Genomic DNA, 16,134 nt, shown 5'->3' on the forward strand with positions numbered 1-16,134 from the left:
CTATTTTTTCACTACCAATTTGCACTTTTCAATCCCTTCACTCTTTTCACCCATTCCCCCAAACCCCTTCCCTTTGGCAACCATCAATCTGTTCTCTGTATCTATGACGAAGTCCCTAATTTACATCCTAGTTCTGAGCCAATAAGTGGATATTTATTAAAATGTTTCATCACCTTTGCCTAAAACAGTGGTTCTCAACCTTCCTAATGCCGCGACCCTTTAATATGGTTCCTCATGTTGTGGTGACCCCCAACCATAAAATTATTTTTGTTGCTACTTCATAACTGTAATTTTGCTACTGTTATGAATCATAATGTAAATATCTGATATGCAGGATGTATTTTCATTGTTACAAATTGAACACAATTAAAGCATAGTGATTAATCACAAAAACAATATGTAATTATATATGTGTTTTCCGATGGTCTTAAGCAACCCCTGTGAAAGGGTTGTTCGACCCCCAAAGGGGTCGCGACCCACAGGTTGAGAACCGCTGGCCTAAAGGTTTTCCCCAATAGCTTCAATACATGCTTTAAATATGTGTACTTCTGAGCCTGCCCTAAGGCCAGCCTCCCTGTGACCATCAGCCCCAGATTCAGAACTTGAGACTGACCTGTGTACATGTTTGTGCAGGTCGAAGCAGTGGGGCCTGGGACAATAAGTCGTCTTCGTTACCGGCTGTGCCTTCTCCACTGCCCAGGGCCGGGTGAGTACCTGCCACAGACAAGCAGCTCTGTGAGATGGGAGTGGATGTTCCCACCACTGCTGTGAGCAGGGCCTGCATGGAGCCACAAAGGGAATCGGGGTAGAGGGTGCTTTTCCACTGTTTCCGTCCAGAAGAGCACACCTGCAGGACCACAAACCACAGTGATGATCAAACTTGTGTTGGTCTTGGATTTCTCTGTTCGGAATGAAACCCTGGGCAGAAGTTTAGTAAAGAACAGACACCTAGAAGCAGGCGGAAGCTGACATGAGGAGGTGCCAGCTGCAACCTCACCTGCATGGCCACCCTCATATCTCCCGTCTCCATCCCCAAGCAGTAGCCTGGGGTGCTGTTGGCGGAGGGGAGGACTCTGTGTGCACATTGAAAACACTGAGTCTGGTCCTCATTTTACAGATGAGGAAACTAAATCTCCAAGTGGCCTCACAGCTGACAGAGAGGCCTGAGTCACAGAGTAATTAGTAACAGAACTAGAATAGGAGCTCAGTTATGCCAACTCCCTGGCTACTGGTGCTCCTGTTTATCCCCAATTAACCCCTTTGCCATCTGCCAGTGGATCCTATGTGTGTGTGGGGGGGAGGGGGGGCGGGGAGGGCGTGGCACTACTGAATCCTGCTTCCTCCCTCTCCGCCCTTCCAGGAGACCTTCCTACACACTCGTACCACTTTCATTGCTCTAATTTAAATTTGAGAAGAAAATGATAAGCAGATAGTTCTACTTTATCCTTTCATGTTGCAACAAAGCCAATCTTTTTTTTTTTAATCCCCCAGGAAAAAGCCAGCTACAACACTGAAGACGGTAAGTTACTGTTGCAGTTAAGCACACTTCCTATTTCCCAGTATTTATTCTTATCCACTTATTTAAAGTTGACAATGCTCCCAGCAAAGGTGAACACAGAAATCTTAGCCCTGAGGTGTTGTCTGGGCAGTCCTAGAAAAACTTGGAATCCTCAGAGAGCCTGGGAAGATGCTGCCTGGGAGTTCATCTTCATTGACCCCGGCAGCTTTACTGAGTAGCCCTGGCAGATCAGCCGCCAGGGTCGGCCTCCCCTAACATATGTCTTCCCTTCGGGGTTCCCCTGTGTCCACTTCCAACCCTCTGGCTGGGACCTGGCAATTGCGTAGCAGGCACACGCAGGCCTGACTAAATTCAAATTCTGGCCAGAACAAAGGGAACCTGGAGCAGTCCACTACTCAAGGAAGCCCACCTTGACCTGGTATCTACTCTGTAGCCTGACATTTATAATCAACCACCAAACCCTGAGACAGTGGGTCCTGAGACAAAAGCCATGTGCTGGATTCCCACTGCACAAGCGCTACTGCCCAGCAGCTGCTGGGGGTCCTGCTATCCATCAACCCCACTGACAGAGCAGGGAAGGCCCAACACCAAGACCACGTTGCTCCTCCCATGAGACACCTCCAGTGAGCTGTCACTTAAATGCAAAGCTTAGACTGGAGACTGTGCATTCTAATTGTTGTTTTTATGACTAAAAGAATGGCTTTGCATCCGAGAAATGTTCTCCTCAAATTCTTGTTTCAATAATATTGCTTTGACTTTTATTTCCACCTTCAACTGTATTGAATATCTTTGCCTTTTTTTTTTAATAGACTCCTCTTGCCTCTCAACAGAATGCCTCAAGTGTTTGTGAAGGTAAATCTATCTTATTTTAAAGGAGGAGTGTGGCCCTAAAACTCTTTTTAATTGAGGATTTCTATATAAATGTCTTTCTAAATTCTGTCATTATTTATAAGGTAACTGTAAACATGCAACTCAATTTTCTTTTTTTAAAAAATATATTTTACTGATTTTTTACAGAGAGGAAGTAAGAGGGATAGAGAGTTAGAAACATCGATCAGCTGCCTCCTGCACACCCCCCACTGGGGATGTGCCCGCAACCAAGGCACATGCCCTTGACCGGAATCGAACCTGGGACTCCTCAGTCCACAGGCCGACGCTCTATCCACCGAGCGAAACCGGTCAGGGCACAACTCAATTTTCTAAACAAAGTAGCCCTCCCGTTGCAATGAGTAGTGAGTAGCAGTGGTCAGGACCTCAGCTTGCCTGGGAAGCATCTGTGGGGTGGCTTGCAGACTACACACCTCAAACCTGTCTGCTTGCTGACAGGTATGCTTGCCAGAAGCAGTGCCATCACCTTCCACTGGTGGGAAGACTAACTCAGGGCCACTCGTGTATCTTAGACTAATTGTTTGGTTAAGGAATGAAACTTTTAAAAACCTGTTGATGTGAACCAATCCTTTTGCTAAGTTTTCAAAATAATGTTTTCAGAGTTCAAATGTTTGTCTTAATACATCTTCAAATGCTTTCCCTTTTTTGTTCTATCATAACCCTAGAACCTTACATTTACTTTTTATTAGAACATTACCACTTAAAAAATGTATTTGCAAAATCCTAGGGGGAAAAACAGAAAGAAGTAAGAATCATCCATAATCTCAACATTTAAAATACTACATAAGTGTTAAATTTCTGCACCCATCTGATTCCACACTTTTAACTATTGTTAAAGCTTAGGGAGTGCTCTTCTCACCACTTCCTGAGTTAATATGGGCAGATCTACATAAAATGTTCTGTTTTCTTTGAGGATGGACAGTGGACATTTTCTGAATGTCCATTACAACTCCCCTGTCTGTTTAGTTGTTCTAATCATTAATTTCTTCAATAGGCTTTTACATTGGCTCACCCATCTTTTCTCCCCCAAGAGCTATTTCCAAGTATCACTCTCTTTCTGATGTTTTGCTTTCGTCTGCCTTTCCGTTGATACTTTTGCCTTGCCGTCCTTCCATTCCTTGCTGTCCTCAGCAAGGGCTCATGGCATGTTCTATGCGGCTCAGATGTCCTCATTCCCAAAGGGTCCCCAGTGCAGGAGGTTGGCATGCCATCTCCTTAGTGACTCATTTCAAGACCATGGCAATGGCCATCTAAACCCAAAATGGGGAGCAGCCTCCAGGACAGCAGGGCCAAGCAGGTGTGATCAAAGGCTGTGGGGACCTAATAGGTTCATTATTTCTCCTTCTGAAACTACCAAGTTGTTAGGTTGTGAACAAAACACCTCCATGGAAGCTTAGAGTAATGTGCCACAAACCTGAAGCACGGTCGTCAGAGGTCCAAGACTGAGTCTCAGTGCACCACACAACACCCAGGACTGCTTAGAATCTTACTACTTTTATCCCTTGTGGGTTCCTATAACAGGAGAGCCATACTTCTCAACCTTCTTCCAAGCAGGAGACACACCATGGACATACCAAGATTTTAACACACCCTAGACCAAACTCGAGGGAGGATAAAGCATCACATAATTTATAATCACACCTATTAATGGCTCAGCTGCAAGTTCACGATGGGCATCAACATAAATTTCTTACATTTCGGGTGGTGCCCATTTCTCTAGTTATAACTCCTCCTCTTCCTCTCCCCCTCAAGAAAGCGTGGTGAAATGTACGAGAGATGAACATTGCTATCGAGATAACCTTGAATTTGCTGAATTAATTTTTCAAAAAGAGTAGATCATTTTTAAAATGTCATATTTTACCACTTATCATTAAGAAATTCCTTATAGTCGCATCTTATGACTAATGAAGACTAATGTGGTAACACCTGTGTGTGGGCCACATAGAAAGCAGAAGGTAGGTAGCTAAAACTTGCTCATCTCTGTCTCCTGCCTGAAATCACACAGTAGGGTATGCCTGTAACACTGGGGAGCAGGAAAGTCCTGGTCTAATGGCACAAACACATCACCAGACTGACAGGTGCACAAACAGATAGCATCCTGATGAAAATATGTTCATCGGAAGACATCTGACCACATCCAGTGCCTATCGGTTGATACTGCTAGGTTTGGGCACGGGGACGGACATTTCCCTCTAATTCTAATATGAGCACTTTCTTGATACAGAAAAACCTGTACCTGCTGAACGCCACCGAGGGTCTAGTCACAGACAAGAAGCTATGCAGTCACCAGTGCTTCCTCCTGCCCAGAAGTAAGAATCCTTTCCTTTAAAAACGAGTTTCCGCTTGTCGCTGCAGGCATTAATGCCCACATGGTTACACCACACAGTGGCACACGCTTGTGGCACTTGGTAAAGATCTGACATGTCATTGCTTTGCAATTAAGTTTTAAAGGGTGTTCAGCTTTTAAGTAGGTAACAACGTTAAAAGAACTGCTTTTGTATCCCACTCCTGACACCAAAAATAAATAAATAAAAGAACTGCTTAGAACCTCAGAGACCTAATTTTCAGGTTAACTATTGGAATTAACTAAAATATAATGCCTTAGTCAAGGCTCCTCCTTTTTCAAAAGTAAAGGGAACAATTTTTCTTATCTTGAAGGTTTTGGTGCCTCTCCTACCTTTAGATCTGTTTCACTGGCAATTCCTGCTGATTCCTTGGTGATGGGAGTGTTCATAGAGAGTTCACTGTAAACAGAAAGTCAAACTTATTCACCTGTGCTTTGCCCTTTAATTAATTTTTAAATTCTTCCTTTCAGACAAGTCCACCAAAAACCCATACCTCTGCCAAGTAAGTACTATGGAGTCATGAAGAGTAATATCAGGTAATAGTTCAGGCTGGATCTTCCTGTCTGAATCACCTGGGTTCTAACACAACATTGCCACCTCCAACTAGAGGATCTTAGTATCCTGGTCTCCCCTTCAGCTTGTTTCATCTGTAAAATGGGGCCAAGAATATTTTTCATAGAGTTGTTTTGAAAAGTAGATAGATTTGAGATAATTTTTACTTTTTCATTTTTAGATGAAAAGATTAAAACAATTTATAGAAAGTACTTGGTATAGTGCTTGGTACATGGAAGGTCCTCAATAAATAATAGCTATTTAAATTAAATCTAACATACATTTTAATGATCACAAAATCGATCTACAAAAGGTACCCTGAAAAGATTTGGAAAATATCTGGATAATTTTCCCAAGGCAAACATTACATCACCCTAAAAATATATGAATCAGGTAAGTTAGGCCTGTAGAACATTACTGCCCAAACCTTGATTTGCTTTCTATTTAATGTAGGGGAGGGGGGGGGGAATCCTACCTTACATGGGTAATTTGGAAAATATTCCAAAATAATCAAGATTCAATAAATTTAAATACAAAAAATAATTGTTATATCAGAAAATTTTGTGGATTTATACTGAATAGAAATCAGATCTTTAGCTTGTAATTTAATTTTGTATTCATCTTACATGAAACTTATACTAAATATAATTTTTTTAAAATTCTGAACCCAAAGTGAAAATAGTTGGGCTATAGAAATTCTATGTTTTATTGTGTAAAGCTTTATTATTCCTTTTATTGTTTCCAACCCAAAGTCATTATTTCAATTGGTAAATACTAGTGTTTATTGGCCATCTGCCATGTACCAAGCGCTGTTCTAGACACAGGGAATAACAGTAGCGAATAAAACGGAGTCCCTGCCCTTATGGAGCTTCTATTCTACTGGAGGCGACAGACAGGAAAAAATAAACAACCAGATAAATTACATAACATCAAATAAATGCTAACGTGCTATAAAGAAAAACATAGCAAGGTAGCAGAGGATGGGGGAAGAGAGTAATGGCAGCAATGAGAACCTCTTTTTAGATGGGCCTCCTCTGCAAAATGGGTCTAACAGCTCCTCCCACAAAAGGCTGATGTGAGGACAAAATGAGCTAAGATGTGGAAAACAGAACAGAACTGGTACATATTTATATTTCTGAAAATGTCAGCCTAGAACTCCAAATGCCCAGACTGCAGGAGCCACCACACATCTTGTACTGTGTGTCTTGGGAGAGCCCACCATCCTTGGCTCCTCCCCAACCCCTAGAGCAGGCCCTTCCTTCAGGCCCCACCTTGCTGGGCCTGCAAGCCCCTCCTGCTCCCTCCTGTTACTTTAAACATCCTGCTGTCTCCTGTGAACGTTTGGACACTTTTATCGGAAGCACTCATTGTATCTAAACCCATTTCTCCTGCAGACTTTGCCTTTTAATTAAGGACAGCTCTGGTTTCTCTGGTCACCCTGACCTCCTCACCTGCTTGCTTTAAACACATTCCAGCTATTTCTTTAAATGACATCTGGAATCCAACTCTCACTACTTCCATTGATGCCATTTGTTCCAAGCCACCATCATCTCCTGCCTGGGGTGCAGAATACTGAACAGGCTTCCTCTCTCTGCTCTTTCCCTCTTCTATTTCCAGCCCTGCAGCCAGCGTGATCTTGTTAAAAGACAAGCAGGTCCCATTACCGCTCTGTTCAAAAACCTCCAAAAGCTTCCCATACCATGCTTGTGAACGCTCAAGTCATGTCAGGGGTCCACCAGGTCCCACAAACCTGGTTCCTTTATCACCTCCTGCCTGACTTTACCCCTTATTGCTCTCTCCTTTCCTCACTGCATTCTGGGCACAGTGCCCCCTCTCTCTTCCTCACACATGCCAGGCCTTGCACTTACTGCTCCTTCTGCCTAAAACATTCTTTCCTGGGATAGGACATGCCTCCTCCCTCTCCATTTGCAGATCCTACCCAAGTGTCACCTCGGTGAGGCCTTCCTCCCCTGACCAGCGTATTTAAACATACTACTTGTCAGAGGCTTCCTCCAAACCCCTTCTCTGCTTATTTTTCTCCATAGCACTTATGACTAAGCTCCAGGAGGGCAGGGCATTTTGCTGTTTTGTTGACTTGTATAATCCCAATGCCTTGATCATGCACATAATCATGAATGAATGAATGAATGAATGAACGAACGAATGAACACCAGCTAAGAATTTTCTCTATTTCATGTGTCTTCACTCTTAGACTGAATTTATGCCTATGGCAGCAATTCTCAAACATTTTGGCCTTGGCACCATTTAACACTCTTAAAATCAGACCCCCAAAACTTTAGTTTATGTCTTTCTATTGATATTGAATGTATTCATTAAAAGACATTTAAAACACATTTAGTAATCCATTAAACTCATTGCATGTTAACATAAATAACATATTTTTATGAAAAATAACTATATCTTCCAAACAAAAGCAATTCATGGAGAGAGTGGCATTGTTTTACATGTGTTTAAATCTCTCTAATGTCTGGAATAATAGAGACAACTGGACTCTCCTATCTGCCTCTACATTCAATCTACTGCACTACGCTTTTCTGGTTGAAGTATATGAAGAAAACTGGGCTTCACAGAGCTTTGTATTTGAAAAAGACATGGAAAACCCCCTGAAAGGATCTTGGGGATTCCCTGCAGCCTCAGACTATGCTTTGAGAACCATTGCTCTTAAGGCTTTTGGGTGTGTGTGTGACTTTTCAGTGTGTGTGTACCCTGCAGCAACCACCATAGTGTTGAAGTATGGGCTTAGTTACTGCTCAAGAAATAACAGAGATCCATTGATTTTCCAAATCCCTTTTAGGGTTTCCAGAAGCGGGTAGCCCAACTGTGGATGGCCCATTACCCAGCTTTTCCTCTAATTCCAGCGTGTCAGAACAGGTATGAAATGAACTCTTATTGTTACCGGTAAACTGCAGAAAGGGCATAGAAGAGAGGGTTTGGAGTAAAGCTTGAGTATTTTAAATTGTCATTTATTGATGGGTACAGAATACATTTTTTCCCGTTATTAAGACCTTTCTCCAGTTGTTCCATTTTGTATTCTAGATACCCTAAATAACAATTTGTGGTTCTTCAAAACTAGAAAAGAAACGTGTTGCCTTCTATTGTTCTTCCTCTCACATAGTTTCTACTGAAACTGTGTAATTTTCTCAGAAAGATCTGTGGAGGCATATGATACTAAAACACTGAAGCAGCATAGTCTATAAAGAGAGCAGGGAATCTCTGTGTCCTTGGGCAAGTCTCTCTAAGCTTTTTCAAATGTAAATCGGGGATGACAGCATTTATCCTCCTTGCCTTCAAAGTAGTTGCAAGAAGCAAATAAGATAACATTTGTGAGAACACTTTGAAATTGTTAAGCACTCCACAAAGCAAAAACAGTGAGATCACAATGGGAAGGGAGATCATAACTTATTTGGGAGAAAAGGAATGAATGGTTCAGGAATTTAGCAGGACTTAGTTCTTATGTTCAATTTCTAAGGTTAGCGGCTAAGGCCAAATGGGGAAAAAAATCAATTATATAACTCTGTGATTGATCAAAGGAAGCATAAACTCATGACAAATACTGGTTTACATGTAGTTAGGCAAAATGTGACTGTCATTCATGCACAGAAGGTATGGTGTCTTTGAAGGACCATCTCTTGCTTAACAATTCCCTCTATTTCGCAGGAAGCTGACATTCACTGTAAGCCATGGTATGCTGGTGCCTGTGATCGAAAGTCTGCTGAAGAGGCATTATACAGATCAAACAAGGTTTGGCCATTTAAAATCTCATATCCTGCCCTCAGCCTGTAATAGGCACAGTTGTCATCCTAATAATATGCTAATTAAATAACTGCAACAATTATGGATGCAGGGATCTTTTTTCTTTACTTACTCAGAAGGACCTGCCATTCCCTCCTCTCTTTCAAGCATCTCCCTTTTTGTTCCTCCATCTCATCTCTACTTGTCCTTTCATTGCCACGAAGGATCCATAGGCTCCTCTGCTCTCCCTACAGTAAGAGAGAAGAAGGCTCCAGGGGAGATCTCTAAAAGGCTTGGTGCTACATGAGATCCATCCAGGAGTGCAAAGTAACAGGCTACTTTGGACCAGAGCATGGGATAAAAGCTGAGGTCAAGATGGCACAAAGTACTTGGAAAGAGATTTTGGGAGCATCCAAGCCCAATCATGTAGGAACACTAGGGACGGTTTGAACAATCCAAGATTAAAGTGCCAATTTCCCTTTCTTTCTCTTTTCCCCTGCCATTTTTTCCACTTGCACCCTTTGTCAGAATATATAATATTTACATACTGTTTGTGCCACCTTTGTTTTAGTCCTAACTCTACAATTAAATATATTAAATGCTTTCCATCATTCCCTTTGCTGGCTTTCCCAGTTATCTCTTTTGTTTGATGAAGCTCACCTTGTACTGTATTCTCAGGAAGGACAGTGTTTACATTATTCCCTGAATTCTTGCACATTCAAAACTGTTTTTCATAGCCTGATACCTGGAGGAAATCTTGGCTGGATATAAAAGCCTTGGCTTAAGTGTTGCTCCACTGGATTGCCTTGTTCTACCTGATGCTAATGTTATTTTCTTGTCCTTATCTGTAATTTGATATTTTAGTCTAAAACTCTGTACATTTTTTGTTTTTAAAGTTTAATAGTTTTACCAGAATATGTCTGAGAGTTGCTTTTCAGGTCAATTTTTTCAGGTAGAGGGAAGCCCTTTCAATAAATAGATTTAAGTTTTCTCTTATTTCCAGTACGTTTTCTTAAATTATAGTCTCAAAGAATAGTTCTGTTTCATTGTTTTGTTTTTCTTCTTCAAGGACTCAAATAACATGCATTTGGACCTTTTTTGTCTCTTTCATTCCAACCACTCCTGTTGTTGTACTTCTTTTTTAAAAATCTCCCCCACCCCTCTCTGTCTTGGTGTTTTCCATATCTTCACTCAGAAGCTGTTGTCCCTTGGGCATCCTGTAATTGTTTCTTAATTTCTGAGACAGGTTTGTCTTTCTCTTTATTTTCTTTTTTTTAAATCTTTTTTAAAAAATATGTTTTTTTATTGATTTCAGAGGGAGAAAGGGAGATGGAGAGAGCGATAGAAATATCAATTATGAGAAATAATTACTGATTGGCTGCCTCCTGCACACCTCCTACTGGTGATCGAGCCCACAACATGGGCACATACCCTAACCCAGAATCAAACTGTGACCTTCTGGTTCATGTGTCGAATCTCAACGACTGAGCCACACCAGCCGGCTATTTTCTTTTCAGAATTCGTTCAACTGTTGTTGCATTTTTCTTCCTGTTTTTTGTCCTTTTGTTCATAATTTTTGAATTTATGATTTTAGAATATTTTATAAAATATTTCAATTTGGAATGTTGTGTTACAGTTTTATCTGCTTCAATATAAGTTTTGAAGGAGACAATTTTTATCAGCTGAAATATTTTTACCCACAATTTCTACTTTCTTCTTACAAGTACTTTTGAGTAAAATTTGTTTGATAACGTTTTTTTATTCATAGGCAACTTGTGGACATAGTTCCTAGCTCAAGAGTGCCCTCTAGGTTTGATCTTAATGTGTCCCTTCACACATTTCTAAATTCTATAAACATAATATCTTTATTTAGTGCATTGATTTCAGGATTTTTTATAAGTATATATAAGCATATATAAGTATAAAATATGTTTATTTTTGTATAAGTATGTAGTTTACTCAAGTGTTTTCTTGGAAAATAATAAAACAAACTTATCAACAATAGAAAAACTTATAAATACTTGTATTTTAAATATAACATAGCTATTTTTCATAAACTTATTTCTAACTTGTGAAAGTGTAAGTAATACTAACCATAATTATGCTTTTCATTTAATAAACAGGATGGATCATTTCTCATTCGGAAAAGCTCTGGTCACGATTCCAAACAGCCATATACATTAGTTGTATTTTTTAATAAGCGAGTATACAATATCCCTGTGCGATTTATTGAAGCAACAAAACAGTATGCTTTGGGCAGGAAAAAAAATGGTGAAGAGGTCAGTAATTTCTCTTTTAATACAACTCTATAAGTACATATTGAACTCAATGGCATCATACTAGCATCATATATTAGATGCTAGAGATGAGGAGAAAGGATCTAAGAGTACTTGGTCCAAAGCTTGCACACATGTTATAAATAGATAAAGTACTATATTGGGGCAGCATATCCTATGAGAGAACAGAAAGGAGGAAAGACTGATATGATGTTAAGACTACATGTTGGTCCTTTTACCCTGTTATTTAGTGGGTTCAGTCTGATTCAATATTTTAGTCCAGGAAACATAAAAATCAAGGTTGAAATGTCAACTAGAATTAATGTTGTAAAAATCAAGATCAATGTCCAAAGCTCCTATGTCAAGAATTAGGATCTCAATTCAAATATAGTACCAAGGTGGATGACCAGGGAAGGATCAGAAGAGATGCAATAACCTGAGTTGAAGCATTAGACTATACCCTTGGGCCAGAATGAGCTTTTGAGCCTGCTGTAAGAAAAAAGCATCACAGTAGGTCTTTCTTGAATACTAACCAAACATGAACTTCAACTCCTCTTTAATCTGTACCAAACTCAATGCTTACTATATCTCCGTTTAGCCAGTTTGTTCCTATAAGGGGTCAGAAAGGGAATGATACTTGTTCTGGTCTTGAATGATGCACTGATTTGAATAAATGGAATGAAAATTGGAATGGATGAGAAGTGGAAAGAACAATCTAAGCAGAGAAAATAGTATTTTAAAAGTTCAAAAATGTTTAAATTCAGTATTCCTTCAGAAATAACTACACCCATTCCAAACCCAGCACTTGTTAGATAGTAATTGTTAGAAAGTATCATAACTTCTTAAGTGTCTCTTCTCCACTAGATGAGGCCAGGGACTACACTATGTCTTGTTCATCTCTATATTTCTAGAACCATAGCACAAGGTTAGCTTCAGTGGATGCTTGATAACTACTTATTAAATGAATGAACTGATTTGTGGATGGAGTGATTACAGGCAGGAGAATAGCATTTGTAAAATGAACTCATAGGGTCATATGCCAATAAGTGTATTCTTTATTTTGCTTTTCCTTAAATATGGTTTAAAAAACCACCCAACACATATAATAAAATGTTTAAGTGTGCAGTCTAGCAGTGTTAATTATATTTACAACGTTGTGAAACAGATCTCTACAATTTTTTATCTTGCATATCTGAAACTCTATACTCATTGAAAACCCCCCTTTCCCACTCTTCTCAATCCCTGGCAACCACCATTTACTTTTCATTTCTATTAATTTGACTACTTTGGATACCTCATATAAATGGGATCATACAATGTTTGTTCTTTTGTGACTACCTTATTTCACGTGGCATAATATCCTTAAGGTTCACCCATGTTGTAGCACGTGACAGGATTTCTTTTTTTCTTTTTTTTAGGATTTCTTTTCTTTTTGAGGCTACATAGTATTCTACTGTATTATATACCACATTCCATTTACTCATTCATCTGTTGATGAACATTTGGGCCACTTCTACCTCTTGGCTATTGTAAATAGTGCTCCTATGAACATGGGTGTGCAGATATCTCTTCAAAACTCTGCTTTCAGTTCTTCTGGACATATATCCAAAAGTGGGATTGCTGGGTCATATGGTAGTTCTATTTTTAATTTTGGGGGGAATTGCCATGTTCTTTTCCATAGTGATTGCATCATTTCCTAATCCTACTAACAGTGTACAAGGAATCCAAATTTTCCACATCCCTGCCAACCCTTGTTATTTGGTGTGTGTTTTTAAACAATAGCTATCCTAAATGAGTGATCTTTGTGGTTTTAATTTACATTTCTCTGATGGTTAGTGAATCTGAGTATCTTTTCATGTTCGTTTGCCATTTGTATGTCAACTTTGAGGAAATGTCTATTCAAGTGCTTTTCCAATTTTTAAATCAAGTTATTTGGTCTTTATTGTTGACTTGTAGGAGTTCTTCCTTATTCTGGATATTAACCCCTTTCTAGATACACGATTTGCAAATATTTTCCTCCATTCCATAGGTTATTTTTCACTCTGTTAATTGTGACCTATGATGAACAGAAGTTTTTAAGTTTAAGTTTGTTTTTGTTGCCTGTGTTTTTGGTATCATGTCCAAGAAATCATTGCCAAATACAATCTCATGAAGATTTTCTCCTATGTTTTCTTCTAGGCGTTTTTATAGTTTGGGATTTTATTTTGCTTTTAATAAAGTGTCAGATAGTTAGAAAATGCAAAACTCTTGAATCTGAAAACACAAACTAATTGAGATTAAAGTCGGGTTTTGAAATGCAGATTGCATCATCATTAACCTCGGTTACACTCTAACAGAACTGTCTGCTTTTCCCTACTCACAAAAAAACCTTTGTTCTCATTGCAACTTTATCTGACAAATCTTTTAAAATAAATGCTCCTCATAGTAGTAATCAGTGCTAGGAAATGGTGATGACCCTAGTAAAATAGAGTGTCTTTGGACAGGTGGTTTCATTCTAAAGCCTCTCTAGGGGTCCAGTACTTCTATGAGGCTTAAGGGTGGGTGAGGGAGCTGTCTTCTTTAGAGGTCCTGAAATCCTCTCATAAAAACTAAGCTCTAAGAGGGGCTCTGGACTTACTGTTCTGCTAGGAAACTCTGGTAAACAGGAATTTCTCTTGCCCTAAAAAATCTTCATCCCTACCTCAGAATGGATAGATCAGAGCTTTATCTCTCTCCCCACATATCCAGCCTATGGATTCCAAAATAAGTAGTATCTATATAATAAAAGCCTAAGCAACCGTTACAGCGGAATGACCAGAACGACTGGTCACTATGATGCACACTGACCACCAGGGAGCAGACACTCAATGCAGGGAGCAGACAGTCAGTGCACTCCCACAGGGGGAGCGCTGCTCAGCCAGAAGCCAGGCCCACAGCTGGCAAGCATAGTCGTGGTGGCGGGAACCTCTCCCGCTTTTGCAACAGCACTAAGGAGCAGTGAGCCAAGCAGTAAGGAGTGAGCAGGCAGGCAGTAAGGTGCAAGGGATCCTGGATTGCGAGAGGGATGTTCAACTGCCAGCTTAGGCGGAAATATGATGGTTTATAAAGCTGTGAAAGGGTGCAGGCCTGGCTGAGGGACCCCCTTCTCCCCCTCCCCCACAGTGCATGAATTTCATACACCGGGCCTCTAGTATTATTATAATGGCATCTGGAAGTATTAACAGAGTCCATTAAAACTCTTACTGAAATGATCTATAATAAAAAAGATTATTTCTCCGATATACTGAACATCTGAATGGAAAGTGAAAATTTTAGTTACATGATGTGAATCATGAGGATACTTTGAAAAGTCTGTCTGTCTGTATTTGTGTTTGGATATATATGGGTAGAAAAAGTAACCAATTGATGAACAGTTTAACGTTTTTATGCAACTGTTTTTTGTTTGTTTTGTGTGTTTTTTTAATATATATTTTTATTGATTTCAGAGAGGAAGAGGGAGAGGGAGAAAGAGATAGAAACATCAATGATGAGAATCATTGATTGGCTGCCTCTTGCACGCCCCCTACTGGGAATCGAGCCCACAACTCGGGCATGTACCCTTGACCAGAATTGAACCTGGGACTTTTCAGTCCCCAGGCTGAAGCTCTATCCACTGAGCAAAACCAGCCAGGGCTATGCAACTGTTTTAATATTGTATAGATACAGTATTGAGTAGTTTTATAGCTCTGACATCTGTTTGCTGTATTTTATTGATCATGAGATTTTCAGTTACCATACATGCATGAATATCTCGAATATACTGAATTAGTATAAACAAAAAAGAGCACTGATCATTTTTTCAGAAAAATACAACCTTAAGATCCAGAGACTCGGAATTAGTATGTAGAAAAATAAGTATGTATGGTAAGAACCTAACATGAAATTCTATTGTCAATTAGGCACCAATTTAGCTCTAGAATTACTGGGCACTGAAGCAAAAATAGAAATATGATGGTTTATAAAGCTTTCCTTATTCATTCAAAAAAGAAAACAAAAACATGAATCTTGGAAATAAGTCTTTCCTGACACTAAATTCTAAGGTTAATTTATTACATCAGTCCTTGTATCTAAGACTGCAACCTAACAGTGAATAATGTAGAAAATTTTACTGTATGAGTTTTACACTAAATAAAGACAATAGTAAAACATTATATCATAACTCAATAAACTGAATCTGTCGGCTGTGTTTTTAGTATTATTAAATATAAGAAAGGCCAAGGTCTGCCACCTTGAAGGTTACAATCTTTGTTAAATTAGACATTTTTTTGGTAGTATGTCAGCTGGGACCCCATAACTTTGACTAATTTGAGGAAATGGAAGGAGATGGGGGGAGTGAAGCTCAAAGTTAACATAAATACCAATTTATAATTCATCTATGTTTTCTTGCTCTAGTATTTTGGAAGTGTTGCTGAAATTATCAAGAATCATCAACATAGTCCCCTGGTTCTTATCGACAGTCAAAATAACACAAAGGATTCCACAAGACTGAAATATGCCGTTAAAGTTTCATAATTTTTTTAAAAAGGAGGTCAACATCATTGCTTCGGATATTTGCTCTACTTCTCCTTTTAAGAAAAAGTCCCCAAGCTTCATATTTTGGATGATGAATCATCCCATAATGAAATAGAAGATGGAGGTAGCTATTGGAGTGGTCATCCATTTCCTTAGAAGAAGCTCACATGGACTTGTTCTATTGCCTGACCTAATGAACTGTTAATATCTGGTGAGATTGAGTTATCGTGCTATTAATATTCTCCTAATAAATGTTTTTATTTAAAAGAAA

The 16,134-nt window shown here is 39.4% G+C and overlaps 2 protein-coding genes across 9 annotated transcripts in view; one reads left to right on the forward strand and one right to left on the reverse strand.

Annotated features, from left to right (window-relative positions):
* Positions 1-11,281, reverse strand: part of LOC102436154 (heterogeneous nuclear ribonucleoprotein A0) — a 49,595-nt gene extending 38,314 nt beyond the window's left edge. The window contains exons 1-3 of one of the 2 annotated variants that reach the window (XM_023754885.1): positions 11,152-11,281; positions 5,246-5,399; positions 5,085-5,151 (exon numbers count right to left, since the gene is read on the reverse strand). The gene's annotated coding sequence lies outside the window, so the exon portion shown is untranslated. Of the gene's footprint in view, positions 1-613; positions 703-5,084; positions 5,152-5,245; positions 5,400-11,151 lie in introns of those variants that run through there. The other variant, XM_023754886.1, reaches the window with a different exon arrangement.
* BLNK (B cell linker) overlaps positions 1-16,134 on the forward strand; it is a 70,432-nt gene extending 54,298 nt beyond the window's left edge. For all 7 annotated transcript variants that reach the window (XM_014456921.2, XM_006089993.3, XM_023754883.1 and 4 more), the window contains 9 exons: positions 634-706; positions 1,492-1,519; positions 2,329-2,371; positions 4,632-4,716; positions 5,223-5,254; positions 8,120-8,196; positions 8,983-9,066; positions 11,181-11,336; positions 15,744-16,134. In XM_014456921.2, coding sequence (XP_014312407.1) covers positions 634-706; positions 1,492-1,519; positions 2,329-2,371; positions 4,632-4,716; positions 5,223-5,254; positions 8,120-8,196; positions 8,983-9,066; positions 11,181-11,336; positions 15,744-15,863 — 698 coding nt within the window. In that variant the 3' untranslated portion in view covers positions 15,864-16,134. The remainder of the gene's footprint in view (positions 1-633; positions 707-1,491; positions 1,520-2,328; positions 2,372-4,631; positions 4,717-5,222; positions 5,255-8,119; positions 8,197-8,982; positions 9,067-11,180; positions 11,337-15,743) is intronic.

Source organism: Myotis lucifugus, unplaced genomic scaffold (assembly GCF_000147115.1).
Source record: "Myotis lucifugus unplaced genomic scaffold, Myoluc2.0 scaffold_66, whole genome shotgun sequence".
Classification (NCBI taxonomy): domain Eukaryota; kingdom Metazoa; phylum Chordata; class Mammalia; order Chiroptera; family Vespertilionidae; genus Myotis; species Myotis lucifugus.